The sequence below is a fragment of the Chionomys nivalis genome, chromosome 5 (genome assembly GCF_950005125.1).
Source record: "Chionomys nivalis chromosome 5, mChiNiv1.1, whole genome shotgun sequence".
Classification (NCBI taxonomy): Eukaryota; Metazoa; Chordata; class Mammalia; order Rodentia; family Cricetidae; genus Chionomys; species Chionomys nivalis.
Genome location: NC_080090.1, coordinates 100,962,974 through 100,983,079, shown reverse-complemented (window position 1 = coordinate 100,983,079; position 20,106 = coordinate 100,962,974). Strand labels below are relative to the sequence as shown.

Here is a 20,106-nt window from a genome sequence, read left to right as displayed (position 1 = left end):
AAATTCAATAAAATTAGGGCAAAATGATAGTGGTGATTTGTCAAACTAGTAAAGAAATTATTTTCTCCTTTCTTGAGGGTAGTTTAATCAAGGCTACAGGTATGGTAATCTGTACTTTACCACTGAGGCATACCACAAACCACAAGATGTTAAATTGAAATCTAAAGATTAAAAAAATAAAACCATTTGATAGCTTCCGAGGTGAGGTCAGTGTGACTTGTCAACTTGACCCAGCCTGGAATCACCCAGGGACAGGTGTCTGCATTGGCTTGGCCTGTGAGATTTTTTTTTTAAGGTTTCTTTTGTGGGACAACCCACCCCATTCTGGGTGTCATTATTCCTTATGCCTGGGATCCTGAGCCCTGTAAGCGTGGAGCAATCCAGCTGAGCACAAGGGAGCACACAGGCATCACTTCTCTCTGGTCTTGACTAGATTTGACTGAGACCCTGCTGCCCTGAAGTCCCTGCTGTGATGAGCGGTACCTGGAGCTGTGAGCTAGAATAAAGTCTTTCTCTCCTGAGCTGCTTCTCGTCAGGGTGTCTTATCTCTACAACAGAAGTGGAGCTAGGATAAACCCGAAACTTTTGTGCCTGTTGATGTTTTCCACGAGAGGCCTCTTTAGTTGCTGTGTTTGAAGCTCACGGATGTAGTCAGTACTTCATGCCCGAGGTGGGCTCTGTTGGTGTCAGCTGCCCACAGCCAGGTTGCAGGTCTCTAAGGTGTAACCATAGGAGCCATGATGAGGCACTACTGAGCAAAGAGTGAGGGAGTTAGTTAACTCGGAATGTGACAGTGATGGGGAGGGCATCCTGCCCGGGAGCATTACAGGTGAAGGCAGGTACCAGGAATGGTGGTGTTTCTGTGGACGTTGTCCTGCATGGTTGCTAAGGCCACCACAGTGTGTAGACCTCACCCATTGGAGAGATCTTAAAGCACTGTTTTCACGAGTGCCATTGGTAACTGGGACTGTCCCAGGAACGTAATACTCGCTCTCCTTCAGAAACTTGAGGGACAGCCAGGTGAAAGGGGTACCTCTGCCCTAACCTGTAAACCTGCTGGCATGTTCCTGCCATGGCAGAGGGTGTGCTTGTGACACAATAAAGTGGTACCCAAGTCAGGGCACACCCTGGCAACCTGCGCAGTGAGCCTATTTATGGGCTTGTCCATCCATTCAAGATCTTTGTTGCTTTAAAAGGGAAGGTGATGGAAACATCTTGCGAACTGACATTAAGCCATCTTTCCAGATTTTTGGTAGCCACTGGATTTGAATGTGAGTTTCACTGTTACTCATGTCTGACCCCGAGTTGGCATTTGGACTTTTATTTCCGTCTCCACTTTGATTTGTGGGTAGTGGTGGTCGGGAGTAAATTCGGAAAGGATTCTGAAGCTGTATCTGGCCCTGGGAGCCTTGAAAAGATTATCGATCTTCCCTGTGCGATGGGAGGGGTGAGGCACTGTAAAAGGCAGGTTCCCCTTCTTTTGCCAGTGGTGTTCTTGGCCTGCCTGTTGCTTTGGCTTTAAGCGTTAGAGGGAAGCAGCCTTCCCGTTCATCGTCCAGTCAGCTCCGAGCTAAGCATGGAATGGGCCTGCGAGCGCCTGTTGCGTGACTGAGTAAGTGAATGAACTTTGTCCAGAAGATGAGACACATTCAGTGTTGCAGAGAAGGCAGAAGCCTGGCTCTGTGATACCATGATGTGGCTCTCACAGGTGACCCTCCGCATTGTCACCAAAAGAACATGGTTTCCATCTTAGCCTCCAAGGAGTTTGCGTTCTGGTTAAGAAAAGACGTGCGTGTGAAATGGCTGCTCTCAAGGGCAGGGTGAGAGGCAGGAGAGCACTGTGACTAGCCTGTCCCAGAAGTGGGTGCAGCTGTGTGAATACCGTGCTGCTTTGAAGCGTCAGTGTTCGTCTCACAGCAGAGAGTGAGCGAGCGCTTTTGCTTGGGAAGCCTCTGCGCTTTGCTTAGAGGTGATGCTCCATCGCTGATCTTTTCTCTGGGTTTGGGGCCAGCTAGGGTAGAGGGTTTTGACGCACCAGCAGTTTTGCTTACATTTAAATGCCAAGGTGGGATGATCTGTTATTAGAAGTGCCATGTAGATTTCTTAAGCTGAAGCGGGTTCAGTCACATTTGTTTTTAGGAGTTATTTATAACATTTGGAGTTACGTACAAGTCGGAAAAAGCCTGTAGTGTGAAAGACTTTATCCAGAGTAACTGGCAGTCTGCTTTAAAAGAAGTAGGAGAATATGAATTTTTAACTAAAAGAAGTTTTCGTGTGTGTGTAGCACATCGGGTGTCCTGCTCTCCACTGTCACTCACCTTATTCCCTTTGAGATAGGCTTTCTCACTGAATCCGAAGCTAGGCTGGTGGCCGTGAGACCTAGTGATCCTCCTGTTTCTCACCCCTCGCAGTGTTACGGTTACAGGTGTGTGCATGGCCACAATCAGTTTTTAACATTGGTCCTGGGGATTTGAACTCAGGTCCTCATGCTTGTGCAGCAAGCTCTGTTACCCATAGAGTCCCAGGTGTGATCTTTTAGACTGAGCCTTAAACCAGTGATGGAGCCATTCTAGGTGTTGAATTTTTGCTGGATATTATCTGTTACTGAGGGAGCTATTATTCTTACTGGGTTGTTTTTTTTTTTTTTTTTTTTTTTTTTTTTTTTTTTTTTTGGATTTTCAAGACAGGGTTTCTCCATAGCTTTTGGTTCCTGTCCTGGAACTAGCTCTTGTAGACCAGGCTGGCCTCGAACTCACAGAGATCCGCCTGCCTCTGCCTCCTGAGTGCTGGGATTAAAGGTGTGCGCCACCACCGCCCGGCCCTGTTTTGTTTTTTTTTTTTTTTTTAATAATTGATTATTTTGGTTGTGGGGGGCTGATGGTTTGTTTTAATTGTCAAGTTGATACAACTCAGGATCACCTGAGCATCTCAAGGAGAACCCATCTGCATTGGCATGGCCTATACATGCCATGTAGGCTTGTCTTCACTATGTTAGTAAGTGAGAAACCTGCCCATTGTGGGCAGCCCATCTCCCTTGTGTAGGGTCCATATGAATGTGAGCTGATTGGAAACATGTGTGCGTTCATTCTCCTCTTGACTGTGGGTGACAACCGCTTCAGGTTGATTTCTCCAGAGGGATGAACTGTAACCTGGAGTTGTGGGCGGAAATCCACCCTTTCTCTCCTCGCTTGCTTTTCTTAGGATATTTGATCACAGCAGCAGAAATAAAACTAAGGTGTCGGAGCAGTCAACTTAATAGTGTTTGTTACTCATAAATGGTGATGATTGATATTCCATATATGTATTTTTGTTTTCAAACAGGTTGAATGTCATTTTTACAAAATTTGATGAAGTCCAAAAGTCTGGAACTATGATACAGTCTGCAAATGGTGAGTGGGGAACCAGTCTCCATTTCTGCATCTTCAGTTGCTTGGCAATAATGCTTTTGCTGTTTCTGAACGGATACTAGATGTTTCAATATGGTTTTACAGGTCTTAAAAGTTAGGCTCCTCCATCTACTTTGTCAGGCCAGTGGGCTTACCGCTGGCTCTGTTTCAGACCCCCATTGACTCCATTAGATGGTCCGTGCTCCTCCTCATTCCGCTGACTTTCTGGAGCAGACCTGGTGATGCTTTGCCTGGGCTGTCCTGAGCGCATCAGGGCATTTGTCCCCTCTTCCTCCCCCATGTCTGTAGTCTGTAGTCTGTGTTCATTTAGCATCCAGGCTGATTTCTGTTAGAATGCAAATAAGGTGTTACTGAACACCCATTCTTACTCATGACCAGACTGCAGTTTTGTGGTCCCCAGGCCTGGTAATGTGGCCCAGACCCCTATTCTGACGTCATTCTTTCTTTTTGAAAGTTCTCTCTGCTCCTGCCATGCTGGCCACCGTGCTAGATTAGAACATTCTGAGCATTTCTGTGCTTATGGCTTCTACTTCCCCGCTATCACTATGGCCTCTTCTTCTGATGTGTATGGTATGGAGATGATCTACAATAGGAGCTCTATTGTCTGTTCTAAATGTTCTTCTTAAATGTGCAGCAGCCAAGGAGAAGAATAGTTAATCATCCTAAAGCAGGTCCTGGGAACATCCAGCTAAAGAAAGCTTAGTAAGAAAGCCACCTGAAGAGAGAATCCCAGGCAGAGAGATGTCCTCTTGGGTGAGGTTTCCAAGTAACAGACAAATAGCAACAGATAGAGCTGGCATCATCAAATTGAGTGCTCACAGTGTCTGTAGAACCTGACCGGGGAGGTCGAGGCAGTCAGCCGGACTTTCCAATAGAACTGCTCTCCGTGGCTGAGTTCCGGCTGCAGGCACTCTAGAGATAAGCAGCACCCTCTGGTGCAAACAGCTTACCTTCTGTTTTCAGGGGTGCAGTGTTTTACTTTTCATTCTCTTCCTGCCCTGTCACAGTGCCAGTGGAGCCAGCCGAGCCCTAGAAAGGGGGTCTTGGAAGACAGTTGGCATAAACATGCTTGGGCCTGAAGTTGGGGTGCCAGCCTTACTTACAGAGCCAGCTTCTCAGTAAACTCAAGTAGCACAGGACAATTTAACAACGGGGTGTACGGTTCCCCTTTACCCATCCTGATCTTACAGCAGAGGCCACCTGGAGCACTGTGGTCTGGGACTTTCTGAGTGAGGCCTCTGCCCTATTCTGGTTGATACACTCATCAGCTTTCTTTCTCCACAGAACCAACTAGGACGGACGGACACACACACACACACACACACACACTCACGCTCACACACTACTGGCAGTTCCTGGATGGCTTTCATTCTTACAATAATTTTCTTTTCCCTCTCTTGGGAAAGCTGACTAGTGTAAATAGCAATGTGGAAAGGAATAATAAACTTACTTTCAAGACATTTGCAGGTCCTCTTGTGAGAAAGAGAAGCCTGGCTCCCAAGCCCTTTGCTGACTCAGAGAATAAACTTCAAGCAGGAAAGAGCACATGGTTCCTAACTGCTAACGGACTATCATCTGCCTTGTTTGTGTGTTCCATCACCCCTACTAGAGTGCAGAGAGCCTAACAGCAAGTGAAGCTTCCCATTCCGTCTGTCTCTGTGGTTTCTCCGTCGCGGCTGTTCTGTACAAATGGAATCATATACTGTCAGGCTTTCTGTTGCCCCTTCTTGCCCAGCACAGCCGGTCCAGAGTTTACCCAATAGGTACCGTCTATTGTGCTAGATTCTGGTTTGTGGTTTGTTTTTGTGAGACGGACTACAGCTGTGTAGCACCGTCCTGGAACTTTACCGGACAGGCTTGAGCTCACAGAAACTCCCCTTACCTCTGCTTCCCAGTGCTGGGTTAAAGGCATGCACTGTCCTTTTACTGTGGCCCAACAACCTCAGCTGACTCTAAGAGTCTTTTCAGTGATCTGTGCCATTTCCGTTCCTGATGTGAAAACTTATCATCCGGTAGTCAGGGTGAGGACTTGGCAAGTGCTCTCCTGTGAGTGTGGCTGGAACACGAGTGCTCATGTCCCTAGTAAGAAGTGCAGCCAGTGTTGAGGAACGTCCAGCAGGTAGCTGGAATGTATAAATATCCTTTCTGTGTGTCCTCTCGCCCACTCTTTAGCTTTGCAGCCTGGGCAAGCAAGTAAACTCTTGAAACTGTTTGCTTATTTGCAAAATGAAGCACCCTGTGAAGATTTGCAGAATACTGAGATAATGTGTAGAACCCTTAGCACAGTGCCCAGATGGAGCTGGTGCAGCCCACAATGATCCCCCATCTCTTCTCTCTCTCCTTCCTTCCTTCCTTCCTTCCTTCCTTCCTTCCTTCCTTCCTTCCTTCCTTCCTTCCTTCCTTCCTTCCTTCCTACATAAAAAGGATACCACTAGAAAGTAAATTCACATGTGTGATTTTTAAAAAAAAGTTTTCAAGTTATTGGAATGTGGTTAAATTTCCCCCCGAAAGCACTGCTCTTGTTTATATGGAGCTCTAGCCTGTTCAGTGCTAGGGGAGCAGGAGAGGCTCCTTTTCCAGTCCAGGCCCTCTGTAGTGTTGTAGGTAGCATCATGGATTCCATATATACTAGTGATAATGTTTAGTCTTTCTCTGCTAAAGCAGCAAAGTAAATGTCATTCTTGGCTTCTGCAAGAATCCAGAATTTGGGATTTCATCTGTTGCTGCTCCAGCTTCTGTTCGTGAAGGGTTGAAATCCTGAGATAGAACAGTAAACAGGCATGGAAATGCTGAAGTGCCTGTCAGATTTCCTCTTCTGCTCTTCGAGATCCCTGCTAGTATCCTGCAGGGTTGTGCTGTATACCTGAGGACATTGTTCTTTATCTGTGCTAACTGCGATCGCCCAGTGGCGGCCTATCAGCCTTCAGGGTATAGCTAGCAATTCTTCTACACAACACCCACAGGAATCTCACAGGAGCTGTTTCTGTTTCTAATCAGCTGCCTCATAGTTGCCCTCTACCTGGGATCTGCTGCCAGCTGCCATTCCAGCCATCGCACAGCCAGTATTTTCCTTATCTTGAACAAGTGAGTCACTATGCTGGAATCCAGTGGTGTGGCCGGCACTTTACCCAGTGTGATCTCTACTGATGTAAGGTGACCCCTGTCAGTCACCTTACAGTGTTTCTGTGTGGGAGAGTCAGCTCTCTGGCCGTGGTAACATGGCAGTCAGAACTGGCGCTGGGGTCACTGGGGATGTGCTGCACCTGCCACACTGAATGACACACACCAGGCACTCGGCTGGAGGTCGGCACTGCCCTGGAGCAGTGCTCTCCTCTCACTGGAGCCCAGGGTCGAGCTCCGGTTTCCAGGCTTGGCAGCAAACACCTGCTGAGCCACCTCACTCACCCCTTCCTTGATCATTTTTAAACTCGGTATGTCCTCATGATTGAACTGTGTGAATTCTTTCTATACTTCTGGATCATAAGACTCATAGCTCATAAATAATTTGCAGCTATTCCCCTCCATTCTGTGGGTTGTCCCTTTCTTATGTCTTGGTATCTAAAAATTTAAAATTTGGTGAAGTGATTCATCTATTTCTTTTCCTTTTGTTACTTGTGAACAGTGGTGCTATTTCAGCCAGAAAATGAAGCTCTAAATTATCACTCACTTGGACAAACTTTTCTTTTAAAAGCATTAATTAATGTAACTTTTAGACAATTTTATGTGTGTATATGGTCCATTGTGGTCTTATTCACTCCATTGACCTCTTTTACCCTTCTTTCTGTTGGACCTTTCTTCTTCCTGTCTAGCCCCCTCCTACTTTAATGTCTTTTCTTCATCTTTTTTTTTTTTGGTATAGGTTTTAAATAATTATCATAAATACTTACTTTTACCAAACCTACTAATGTTAAGGGCAATACCTCTAAGGAAGAGAGAATGCTCATCTTAGGTTGTTTCTTGATATGCTTAAAATTGTACCCCTTTGAGCCAGTGGCTTCATTCTTTGTGAGTGTGACATGATTGTGACTGAAATTAGCAGTAGAGAAATAGCCAAGGAACAATGTAAAACGGACTTGCTGTCTGAAGTAGAATGCTTCATCTGTATAGGATTCCTCCTTGTTGCTAGGCTACCCAAGGGCTTTCAGCTTTGTCTGGCAAAAATATGGGCGTTAAAAATATGTTGTTGTATAGATGCTTCTTTTTCTTTTCTCCATCTCCATATAATTAGCAAACCCCTTGAAGAACAAATTACAGTTTTCCCTTCTATGGTTTTCAAAAAGCAAATTATTTTCTGTGTAAGTTTTTTTTTCTTTTTAATCAAGCAGATGTGCTATGGTTATAGGAGATTTGACTCTGCGTGAAGGAGCGTTAATTACAGACTAAGCAGTGTCCTTTATCTACAGCTCTTAACAGTCTTCAATTATATTTGATTGACATGAGGCCATTTGATTAGAAAATTCAGGTGGTGTTGTTTCCTAAGAAAAGCTAACACGTTGATGAGGGCATCTGGAAAGCATTGTGTTGATTAAATGCCTGGAAATGCCATAGTCTGTAGCTAAAGGAAAGGACTAAGTATTTGGAGGTAAAGCCACACACTAAGTTACAGATAGTGGTAAAACTTACTTGTTCCACACACAACGCACCTAGGGTATCATTCTGCTGCCTTCCTTACATTTTTACAGTTGAAAGTAACTTACAGAATGTTACCTAATTCAGCTTTGTTGGAGGTGAGAACTCTCTCGTGAGCCTGAAAACAGACACTGCTGAGCTCCTTAGGCGAGGGTGTTGCCAGGTGTGGCGAGGACAAGGCTCCATTTAAAGGCGGGCCTTGATTAGGCAGCCTGCCCTCCTGTCAGCTCGGCTCGCAGTGGCGCAGTGGCGCTGCCTGGGTGGCTCCGCTGGATAATAGTCCCATTCTGCCCCTGCTGTTTCTTAGACTGTGCACCTCGCAGGAAAGTGTTTCCACACTCACGCGTGCGGGTAATGTGCTAGCCGGCTGGCAAGTGTGTTGAACTGGCTGAGGAGAAGCCCACTCAAAAAGCCCTGAGCAGCTTCAGCAGAGTGAGCGGCGGGGCTGCGTGCGTCTGTGTCCCCGTCTCCATGTGGGACTGAAATTGCTTCTGCTTTTAAGGTGTATAGTAGATGGGGAAAGGCTGTTTATTAAGGCAGTAGTGAGTTTGTTCGTAAAGCCAAACAAGCTGCAAAGAAGACTCTTATTATCTTGAGTCAAGACAGAGACAGTCCCCTCCCCTACTGTTGTGAAAAAACACAGGGGGAGAATCTAGGCTTTTATTTTGGAGTGAGGTGGCAGTTGTCACAGCACTGGCTCTCCTGAAGAAGGTGTGGGAGGAGCTTCTGTGGATGCCTAGCTGCTGTGGGAACGACTCAAGGCAGTTCTGTCTGGTACCAGACCACCGACAACATGACCACTGGGAGAGGTAGGCACTTGATGTATACTGCAAAGTGTAATTACTGCCGATGGATTGGGAGGCCAAGAGAAGATGCAGGGCATTTTATAATCTCCTTGTTAACTTATACCCGTGGCTAGAAAGTAAAGAACTTGTTGCTGCGGGTGCAGCTAGGTGGGGGAGATGACAAAGCCTGCAGATTATCAGAGTAGTAAAGGTGATGACCTTTAAAGACTAGAAGGACACAGAAACAAAGGTTGACCAGGTGTCCCCAGCGGCTCTTTGGTGCACGCTTAGTTTTTCTCTGCTCTTTTATGTTCTTGGGATGTTGGTTATGGGGATAAATCTGTTTTTACCTTCTCAAAGCATTCGTTAATATGCCTAAACTGTCTTCAGAAAAAGTCTACTGGCTGGGAATGTCTGAGTTTCTCCAGTTGCAGCTAGAAGGAAAACAAGGCAGGCGCTGTTCCTGCCTTCCACTTGCAGTGTTTCCCCCTTCAAAGGGGAGATTCTGTAGTGACAAGTTGGAGAGGGGACCACTCAGCACACATTGCTCACACACTCCTATTGCCCATTCTCCGTCTTCCGTGGAGGATTTGCCAGGTTCAGGCAGTGTTGAGGGGACTGGGAAAGCTCCCGCAGAAAGCCAGACTGTTTACCGGCTGAGTGCGGCAGATGGTCTAGGAGCAACCTGTTCACCATCCTTCCTAGGGTGGTGCTCCTGGCAGACATAATGTCTTGTCTCTGGCATAGTCCCAGAGCTTAGCTGAAGCAGATGCGCCTCAGAGCAACTGTTCACAGTAACTCTGTTCATTCTCTTCCACTGCGAGGAAGCAGGCGCCTCTCCCGGGCTTTGGCCCCGTGCTAGCATTGTAGGAATCCCAAAGGGCATGCGTCTCTATCTCGATTGCTTTTTGTATATGTTTATTTGTATGTGCCTGGGTGTTCATGTGGAGGTCAGGAGATGACTTGCTGGAGTTGTGTTCTTTGATTACATGAGTCCTGGGCTTGGCTCCTCCCGTCAGGCTTGGCAAGAAGAGCCATCTTGGCCTGAGATCTCCTTAAACTAAGCCTGGCTTAGCTAAAACTGAACAGAAGTTGTATTTTGGGTGAAAATAGTCCTATTGGAAGATGTCATATCTCTGCTTATATTTTCATGTTGGTAATTTGCTGCGTGTGGAGATGGTATTTTTTTTTCTGATCTCATAATTGCCTGTTGTCAGGGTTACTGACCGTTTAGGAAATCAATACCTGGGTGGGAACATTGAATAATTAATGTTCCAAAGAGTCTTTCATTTGAGACTTTGAAAACATGTAAGTGATAATAGCATGACTTGAGTTGTTGTATTTGAGGGCTATTTTCTAAACATCAGGACAAAATGACCTGGAAGTCAGAGGTCTGTGTTGAAGGCCTGGGAGGAACATGAAGACCACACATCTGCTTTGGAGTTCCTTCCAAGTCACCTGCAGCTGTTGGGATGCAGCGTAAGCTGCCTGTGTGGTAGGAAACAGGGACCTGAGACCACTCTATCTGAGTCTCTGTCAGTCTGTGGCTCATAAACGGAGGCTGACAGTTGGTACAGGCCAGCTACATGTGCATTCAGTGTTTGCCGTTCTCAGAGCACACCCCCAAACTCTGTTGTTTATTGTTTCTGTTTTATTATCCTCATGAGGTACCCTGAAGAGTAGGCCTGAGGTTTCAGGTTTCCAGGAATTGGGTTAGTTTCAGGACACAGGAGAATGGTGCGCTCTGCTGTCTCGGATCAGCTACCTGCTGTCTGCATGCCCCCCTGCCGCCGCCTTTACTGCTGTTACTGAAGCTGGAGTTACCTTAACTTCTGTGGTTCTGAAACTGTCGTGTTTAGTAACTGCTGTAGAGAAAAATTCAAGATAACAGATGCACGGAAAGAGACATTAAGACAGGCATTGGAGTCAGCTGTGGTATCCCCTGCTTGAAATATCAGTACCTGGGAGCCTGAGGCAGGAGGATAGCAAGTTCAAGGCATTGCACCCCATCTTTGACGGGTGCCCCGCAGATGCGGTACTGAGGAGGTTTGCGCGTGGTGCAGGATTCTGGCAAAGGAAACTGTGATGTGGACTCAAGAGTTTGGTTTTAGTGGCAGCTTCTGTTGTTGAAGGGAGCACGTGGAGAGGAGGCCAGGGCTCTGTGTACCATGCACAGAGGCTGACCCCTTTATTGAACCCATTACTATGGTATGGACACCAAAGCCACCGAGACGGTGTGGGTGAGGGAGATGCGTACAGAGAGGCCACTTGAATTTGATCAAGTGCAGTTTGTCTGTCATAACTGTTTCATAAAACCAGGGGCACGGGCACCAATGGGAAGCAAAGAAAGACCATTTCAGAAAGGAAGATAGGCCTTTAAGTGAAACAAAGTTAACTTTGTGAGGAATGCACCAGTTTTATTTATCTTCAAAAAAAGTATTTTATTTCTAATTATGTGTGTATGTGTGTGTGGGGTGTGTGTGTGTGTGTGTGTGTGTGTGTGTATGTATGTATGCATGTGTGGGTGCTTGTGCCCTCCCAGTCCAGAAGAGGGTGTTGAGTCTACTGGAGCTGGAGTTAGAGGTAGTTGTGAGCTGTGGGTGTTGGGAACTGAACTCAGACCCTCTTAACCACTGAGCTCCAGCCTCAGTTTTCCTATTCTTCTCAGTTTCATGCAAACTAATGTAAATCATCTTTAAAATATGTTGCCAGCCCTTCAGGTAGTGGTAGCTGTATTGTAAGTAGGGAAGGGTCTTTGGGGCTAGAGTGAACAACGTGCAGAGTATCCTCTGCAGGAACAGGATGTGACGTGGACTGGTGGCCTTTCTGTCCGCCTCAGTTTCCTACCCACTGTAGACTGGGGGTTGTAAGTCCCAGGCTGTTGCGGAAAGTAGATGTAGTAACGCATGCAGGTGGTGTGGCATGGTGGCCTCACCTGAACTAGGTGCCATTCTGTGTGTTACAGGTGCACAGGAGCCAACAGGAGCTGGGAGGTAGACCTTGGTTTTCAGGACCTGTAATTTTTTTAACGTGTGTATAGTGTATGTGTGTATATGCACGAGTGTATCTATATAAGTTTGCACACCGTGGAGCTGAGGTTACCGATGATTGTGTACTGGGAACTGAACTCAGGTGTTTTGTTAGAACAAGTGCTCAGAACTGCTGAGACATCCCTCTAGCCCCTGAGCCCCTTTAAATGATATTTAATGATGTTTGATATTCTCTGTAGATACAGAAAGCTCTTTTAAGATTCCAAGATGCAGAATCAGATGTACAAGAAGACCTCTAACCAGCTGGGCATAGTGGTACAGGCCTTTAATCCTAGCACTCAGGAGGCAGAGGTAGGTGGATCTTTGTGAGTTCAAGGCCAGCCTGGTCTGCAAAGCAAGTTCCAGGAGCCAGGGCTGCATAGAAAGACCTGTCTCAAAAAATTGAAAGAAAACAAGAAGAAAAGGAAGAGTAGGAGGGCCTGAAGAGTCTGCCATCTCGTTGCCGCGAGACTCTGGAGAAGAGGTGGCTTTTAGAGCTGAGGCAGGGAGCAGGTACAGGCAGCCAGGGAAATGCTGCTGAGCCAGAAACATGCAGCACTCCGAAACAAAGGAGTGTAGCAGTGAGGCTGTGTGGGAGACTAGTAGGCCTCCCTGTGGCCCACGGTGGGGTGCTTTATTAGACGGTGACGGCACTCGAGTGTGGGTGGCTCGCAGTGGGCTGGGAGGCAGTGGGGTTTGTTTAGCGCTCTGGCGTACCGAAGAGCAGGGCCCAACAATGAGGCCGAGTGAAGTCTCCTGCAATAGCCAACTGTATTCAGAGCTTCAGACCATTTATGCTCTGAGGGTTAGGAAGAGTCGCCTGAGTGCAGTACACAGTCACCAGGACAGGCCACACATGGCACAAACATGTTCTCCACAGAGGCACATGAGCAACAGCAGCTGAGGTTAACTCACTCCTATCTGCTACCCCTGGGAGGAACACGGAGACACATTCTAGAAACAATTCTGTGTTTCACAGAAACCGAAGTCACAAGATTCGTGTCTCGTTTTCTTGTAGTTTTCTCACAAGTCCTCAGAATTCTCATAGGATTCAGTGCCTGCACTCAGTTCTGACCGGTGTGTCTGTGCATCTTAGTGTCTAGAAAAGGCTTAGGAGAGCAGCAGAGCATGTATGTCGGTGTGTGCGTAAGGAAGGTTCAGGGAGGATTAGGGAAGGAAGGTGTGCCCTGAATGTGGGGCACCAGCCCGTAGCCTTCGGGGTCCAGATGTTAGACTAGTGTAGGCATTTGCTCTCAGCTTCCTGGCTCCTGGGATGTGAGCTTTGCCCTATGGACTGATAGTGGTAGGTAAGATACAGCTTTCCTCTGTGTTTTCTGCTGTGGTTCTTGTTTGTTTTATGGCCACTGCAATAACACTAACAGATGATAAACATGACATTCCACGTCTGTGATCTTCCTCTTCCAACCCAGAAACCACTAGAAAAAGCACATTGAAGTGTCTTATCCATAACTAGCTAACCCTGATCCTCAGAATAGTTAAGGTCATCTGAAAACTCAGGAAGACCAAGACACTGTGAAAACCTCGAGTAGGCTAGACAGACCGAGGCCGTGCGCCCCGGTGGTAGTCCTAGACAGACAGGACCTTGTCTGAGAACTAGGGGTGCCGGTGGACCGTGGCCGCTCGGTGTTGAGACTGCACCAGCCCCGGCAGTTGTTGAAGGAGGTCTGCTGTGTTACTGTAGGCGTTGTTGTGGTGAAACTGGTGTGGTGTTTGCGGCAGCTCCAACTTTTAGTAACTCTGCAAATAACAATACTTTCCCCAAAGTTTATATTAAGTATGTAAGCACTGGAAAGTAAGTTTGGGAAGAAGCTTTTGATTTGGTTTGTCTTCCCATGATAGTCTATTTAACCACATTGTATTAACTATATGAATTGATTTCATTTTTACAAACAACTTGATCTGGGTTTTGGATGGTATGCTTATATATTTTTTTAAATGTTTTCTTTATTTGAAACATACATTGCTATTTACTTTGTAAGGCTAAAACTAGAGTCATGGAAGCTGGCAGGGTCATTTTCAATGATAGGAACTCCTAAGATGCCCACGTAAGACAAGAAAGGCCTGATCTATGGGGCCTTGGTTGAACTGGAGATTGGAAGGTAGTGAGAGAATTCTTTTTTTTTTTGGATTTTCGAGACAGAGTTTCTCCGTAGCTTTTGGTTCCTGTCCTGGAACTAGCTCTTCCAGACCAGGCTGGCCTGGAACTCACAGAGATCCGCCTGCCTCTGCCTCCCGAGTGCTGGGATTACAGGCGTGCGCCACCATCGCCCGGCTGGTAGTGAGAGAATTCTAAGTAGTTTTGCCCGCTGCCAGTGAGTATTTGGGTGGGTAAATCAGGTTGTGGGGAGAGAGGGAAGGAATCTGAAGAGCTAAGAGCCATGTTTTGGCTTGGGTAAGTAGGGCCAAGTGAGTCAGGAGCCGGAAGGTTGGGTTGATTATGGCTGATGTTGGCTTAGGGATCCCACCGTGGAATTTGTCTTGATTCAGGTAGTCTGTATTTTGGAGTAGAGATGAGGCTGCTGTGGAAGATTGAGATATTTATTAGACCGTTGTTCTTTATTTGAATTGCCATTTTATTTCCCTTTCTCTTTTCATGGAGAAGTGTGGTTCTTTGCTACTCCTAAGGGTACCTGAGGACTGAGGTTATTGAAGCCCAGATGGGGAATCTGAAGGTTTATTTGCACAAAGAGGAAGTAGCTCCTGGTGTACTCACTGCCAAGTACCATTGACATTTGGTTAGGAAGCCCTTTCCAAATTTGGCTCTGAGCTTTCCAGCTCTCTTGTTCTTGTGCCTGCCTAGGGGCTGTCATGAAGAACTAGGTCAGTATGGCCACGCTGATAATTAGAGTGGCATTCCCGAAGACTGTCCATCTGATGGCTTGGCTCTGATAGTGCCTGGTACAGTACTCTTTCAGGTCAAGGTCAAAGGTAAAATAAGTACTATGGTATAAAAGAGGATGAATATTTAAGCAGTGAAAGAATATGCACTGAGTGGTTCTTGTTAATATGGCATCTCACAGAGTCTTAGGTGTTGATGTTTTTATTGTTTAAAACTTCATTTTACACTTTGAGTTTTTCGTCATCCATATAAAACTCTGCTTTTGTCTTATTATGTTATGTACATTCTCCCCCCTTTCCATGAATTATTAAAACTGTAGGTCCTATGCTCCTTTAAAGATGCACTGTCAGGTTGGAGAAACAGTTCAGTGGGTCAGGTGCTTGCTGCACACGCGGGAGGACCAGAATTTGGATCCCTAGAGCCCATTCAACAGCAGCTACCGTACGTAGCCTGAAGGTCTATGGAGTGACAGAGGGTGGAAACTTAGTTTGGTTGCTTTTCTATTTCTGTGATAAAAACACCTTGACCAAGGCAGTTTATAAAAGAAAGCATTTAATTTGTCTTCTGGTTTCAGAGGGTCAGAGTCCATAGTGGTAGATCAGAGGAACAGCTGAGAGCTCACATCTTGATTGATCTACAATCACTAGGGGAGAGAGAGAGGAAAGAGAGAGAAAAAAAGGAGAGAGGGAAAGAGATCACAAGAGAGATTGTGATCACTTACTTGCCCTGAGAATTGCATGTGTCTTTTGAGAACCTCAAAGCCCGTGCCACACTTTTTAATCCTTCTCAAACATTTCAACCAACTAGGGAGCGAGTATTCAAATACATGAGCCTACAGGGGATATTCTCATTCAAGCCGCCACAAAACTTTGTTGTTTGGAGGTCCAGTTTTGGAGACGTGATTATTTGAAGATAAGGTCATCAGGGTAGATTCCTATGTTTGAAATGTGGTGGTTTTGTCAGGGAGAGGGTGTGAGAAGGATCTGGAATACAGCTTTGATAGTAGAGTACTTAGTTGGCATGCGCAAAGCAAAGCTCCGTTTGTGCAGTTAGTATGATTTGCTCACACATATATCCAGGACCTACCAAAATGCCTGAAAATGTAACAGATCCTCATGGAGTTTAAATGAGCACACCAAGGAAGGAAGTAGCTTTCCACATCAGTAACACTGTCTCCCATTCCTTGCCTAAGCTACCCTGACTGTTCTTTTGCTTTGTTCATTATTCGTGGAGCTGATAAGAAAGAATCTATTCCAGTCTTGCTAGGTTCTCTGCCCAGCTAAGAACGTTAGCCTTTGACAGTGGAACAGAGGGTTCTGGACAGAGGGTCTGAGGTGTGCTTTCTGCGTGAAACAAAGCTGACTTCTATAGGAGGGATAGAAGGAAATTTGGTTTTGTGTGAATCCAGTTTATTAGCCTAGTACAATCCCAGCGGAACTGGAATTACAGCCGTGCATTGCCTCTGGCTTTAGAGGGAAGCTCGGGGTGCTTTATAGATGGGTGTGAGCTTTCTTACACACTGTCCTCCGTCATAGTTGGACAAAGAGATTATTATTTGGAGAATTAGAACCGGCTTAGAAGCTGTGGGATACTGTGGAAAACTGAATGCCGAATGCAGTGATGAGTGTGCCGGTGTCTGGCCAGGATGGTGGAGGAGGTGTGGACTGTGGACCTTCACTTGGTTTTACTTAGGCCAGGTAACACACAAATGATCCTGTGTGAGGACAGGTATCCCATAAGCCATTTCGGTAAACTGTTAACTGTAATTCACAAAGCTCTTACAGAATCCCCTTTACTGGGTGTAGTGCAATCACACACACCCCCATACATATGCTCTCAGTCTCCCACTACTTGACCCCCCCCCCTTAAGCTTCCCTTTGCCCACTTCCTGGTTTTAGCCTGTAGTTGTGTGGCCCATGCTTGCGCCGTGCATTAGGATCACTGGACAATTCTTTAAACAAAAGACAACAAGAAACCCAGTTTGGCTTGCTCTGGTACCTGGATGCAATCAAAAGAACTTCAGAAAGCCAATTTTATGCAGTGCAGAGCAAGTTATTCTTGGTCTGTTACTGTTTGCTCTGTAATTATGTAAATAATTGGAGCAGAGTGAATCCATCCAGCTGCTGGAGTACTCCAAGCTGATGCTGAGGAGCCAGGACACTTGCTGTGAGTACATGTGTTTTCTGACCACCGAGAACCCTCACTTTGAATGCACAACTTTTCAAATACTTAGACTTGGAATTACTCAGATTTGAATGAACATTGTTGTGAAGACACAGACTTATATACATTGGTGGGTAAATAAAACAAACCCAAACTCTTACACTCTCACACAGAGCAGTTTATTAGAGAGACATCTAGATTCTTAAACAGCAGCTGGGGAGGTGGAGGTGGGACTCGGAAATTGAAAGTCATTCTTGACTGCGTGCTGAGTTCAAGGCTGCCCTGGGCTATATCTCACAGCACAAAATTCAAGATAGAAAAGACAGTTCAGTGAGGGAAGGCTTTGCTGCACAAGCCTGGCTACTTAGTTCCACCCATGGACCTAATATAAACCCACTCAATGAAGTAGCTCATTGACCTCCACACAGGTTCTGTGGCATGTGCTTGCCCACACATGTGTGCGTACACACACACACACCCCTAAAAAAAGAGAGTGGAGTCTCTTTTTTTTTCCTCTTACAGCTTTGGCTAAGTCTCCTTGTTTTTCCCTGTGCGCATTTTGAACTATGGGTGATTGTAAGCCTATATATGGTCATGTTTCCCTGGGAGGGGCTTAAAAGTAGCTGAAAGTTCATATCTAGGTAGGGAGTGCAAGATTGGTGTGAATAGGTTTGCACTCCCTTTCTGTGTCCTTGTGCAGGTGTGAGGAACATTTTTTTGTCCCTAACAGGCATCTCTCCATATGTGTGTGTGTGTGTGCGCGCGCGCATGTGCACATACTCATGCACACACACATACACAAACACATACCAATTAACTAAATGTTTTTAAAATTTTAGAAATTGACTCAAGAATGACCCAAAACAATATGCAACTAAAACCTTAGGGCAGTAGGACCTTAGATTCAGGACAGAGTTACATGGATAGAATGTAGACCAAGGAATGCTGACCATGAGATCACAGCCTGGGGCTGCAGCAGGGGAACCTAAAGCACAGGTGTGTCCAGTCGAGACCCACATCATACCTGTCATCTCCCAGAGCCTTACAGACCCCTCTCCACTGCTCAGTCAGGGAGATGGGTGCAGTTGCCTTGATGGGCAGGATGGAGCCTTGCCTCTCTGCCAGGACTGGCATCTGTCCAAATGAGATGGGGCGGACCTGAGAGGAGGTGAATAGCTGGTTAGGTGAGGTACCCGAGCACTGTCAGGGCAGGGCAGGGATTGGCATGGTGCAGCCATGCACGGGATGAGCCTTGCAAGCACACAGGTGTACTTCTCCCCATTGTTTCAGACAAGGAAACAGAAGTTTACCTGTTTGCATTATTTTTAAAGATTTATTTTATGTGTAGTAGTAGTGTTTTGTTTGCATGTATATGTGCGTACAACATGGTGCCTGTGGCAATTAGAAGCTAGCAGCAGTCTCCTGTTTCCCAGGATGCACTGGGAACGTGCTAGAGTTTGTGACTTAAGTTGTGCAAGAGTAGACTTTGGGAGGGCTCGATCTGTGTAAGATAGAGAAAGAAGGGGTGCTGGAGCGTGTGGGAGAGCAGCCCATCTCTGGGCTTTCTCTGCCTCAGGAGTGCTGAGTGTGCTCTAGTTACTAGGCTACCCTGCTGTTTCTTCCTTGTCTCAAGGACGGCGAGGAGAAGGCTGCTGGGATCCCGCTACTGGTACAGATCAGCTTCAGAGAGCCAGACATTTCCTTCTGTGGGCTTCCCCCATCAAAGCCTGCCCAAAGAGAGGACAGGACCATTTCATTTAGGTCCTGGTCCTCCTGAGATGAGCATTGAACACACATTTCGATGTTTTGGTTCTTCTGAATGAGAATGTTGAAGCTCTCCAGAAGAACCCAGAGCTTACAGTTCTGACTTCCTCAGCCAGACTTGATCTCTGTGTCAGACTGACATCTCCGCTCACCTCTAGACACAGGATGGTCTTTCTGACTATTCTGAGTTGAGTGTGTGTGTGTGTGTGTGTGTATGCACATAGAGAAGTCAGAGGACAGCTTTCTGAAACTGATTCTTTCCTCCTTTGTATGGGTTCCTGGGATCAAACTCAGGGCTTGCTCAGCAACCACCCTGAGCTGCTAAGACATCTTGCTGACCCTTGTTCATTATTTTTGCTGCACGACATTTGTGTGGGACTTGGTACCACCACACTTCCTGGTTAAGATCCAGTTCTTAGGCTGTGCTGTACTGGTAACTCTCATTCTGCTGGTTTGGCTCTAAGTTCACGGATGACTGGGTACTCCAGCCTTTTCTTTTCCCCAGGATCCTCTCTGTTGTTTTAGACTCATCTTTTCTCCATCCTTCCAAGAGGCACACTGGTTTGCTGCTGTTTCCCACCAACAGACCTTTCCGTTTGAGCTCAGGTTTATCTTGAACGGACTTGCCAGGAGGGGGTTACTGAGGGTTAGGCGAGAGCTTCACTGCCTTTCTGTGGAAACCTCACGCGCCTTTGGAATGTCTTGTCCCAGTGCTGTGGGAGGAGAGATGAGGATCAAGCCACTTTGAAGAACTGAAGGTGGCTGGGGACTGAAGGCTTCAGTTAGCTTACTCCTGGTTCCTATCCTGAGATCAAGACAGCGGGAGTAGCTGTGGGAAAGTCGTGTTCCCGCTGGTGGCTGAAGATAGAATGGATTCTTTCTTTGGGCCAGGAGAATGTATATTTCTGGAAGACCATTTTCTGTGGGTAGCATACACTGTGTGAAGACCCGAACCTAGTGTGATAGCAAAGCTTGCACAGTTAGAAATACTCCTTTCCACACGTTTACTCCAAAAGCAGTCTGCTTAGCTGACACACGAAGAAGCTGGGCATTCAAGGTGTAGTGGAGGAGGCCTTGAATCCCAGCACTCAGGAGGAGCAGGGGCAGAGACTGCCAGATCTCTGAGCTCCAGGCCAACCTGGTCTATACAGTGAGTTCCAGGACAGCCAGAGCTACATAGTGAGATCCTATCTTGTAAAACAAAAACAAAACAGTTGCTAACAGGTAGCAGTGTGCATTGTGATTTAGTTGAGCAATACTGAAATATGTCAAGAACCCAGGACTGTCTCTCTGCATCTGGGACATCTCTGGAGCCTCTCTGTCACCAGTCACTTATGTAAATGGCACATTTGCCTTTTAAGGAATGATCCTTTCTACAGATGAGAATTTTCCAGTTTACTGAAACTGGGCTCCTTTCTGATTGTCCAAACTCACTCCCTCTTTCCCTCCTTCCTCCTCCTTCTTCTTTG

General features: G+C 46.4%; 1 protein-coding gene across 30 annotated transcripts in view; it reads left to right on the top strand.

Annotated features, from left to right (window-relative positions):
* The window catches only part of Clasp1 (cytoplasmic linker associated protein 1), a 218,241-nt gene that overhangs the window by 92,564 nt on the left and 105,571 nt on the right, over nucleotides 1-20,106 (top strand). For all 30 annotated transcript variants that reach the window (XM_057769384.1, XM_057769414.1, XM_057769399.1 and 27 more), the window contains exon 8: nucleotides 3,322-3,389. In XM_057769384.1, coding sequence (XP_057625367.1) covers nucleotides 3,322-3,389 — 68 coding nt within the window. The remainder of the gene's footprint in view (nucleotides 1-3,321; nucleotides 3,390-20,106) is intronic.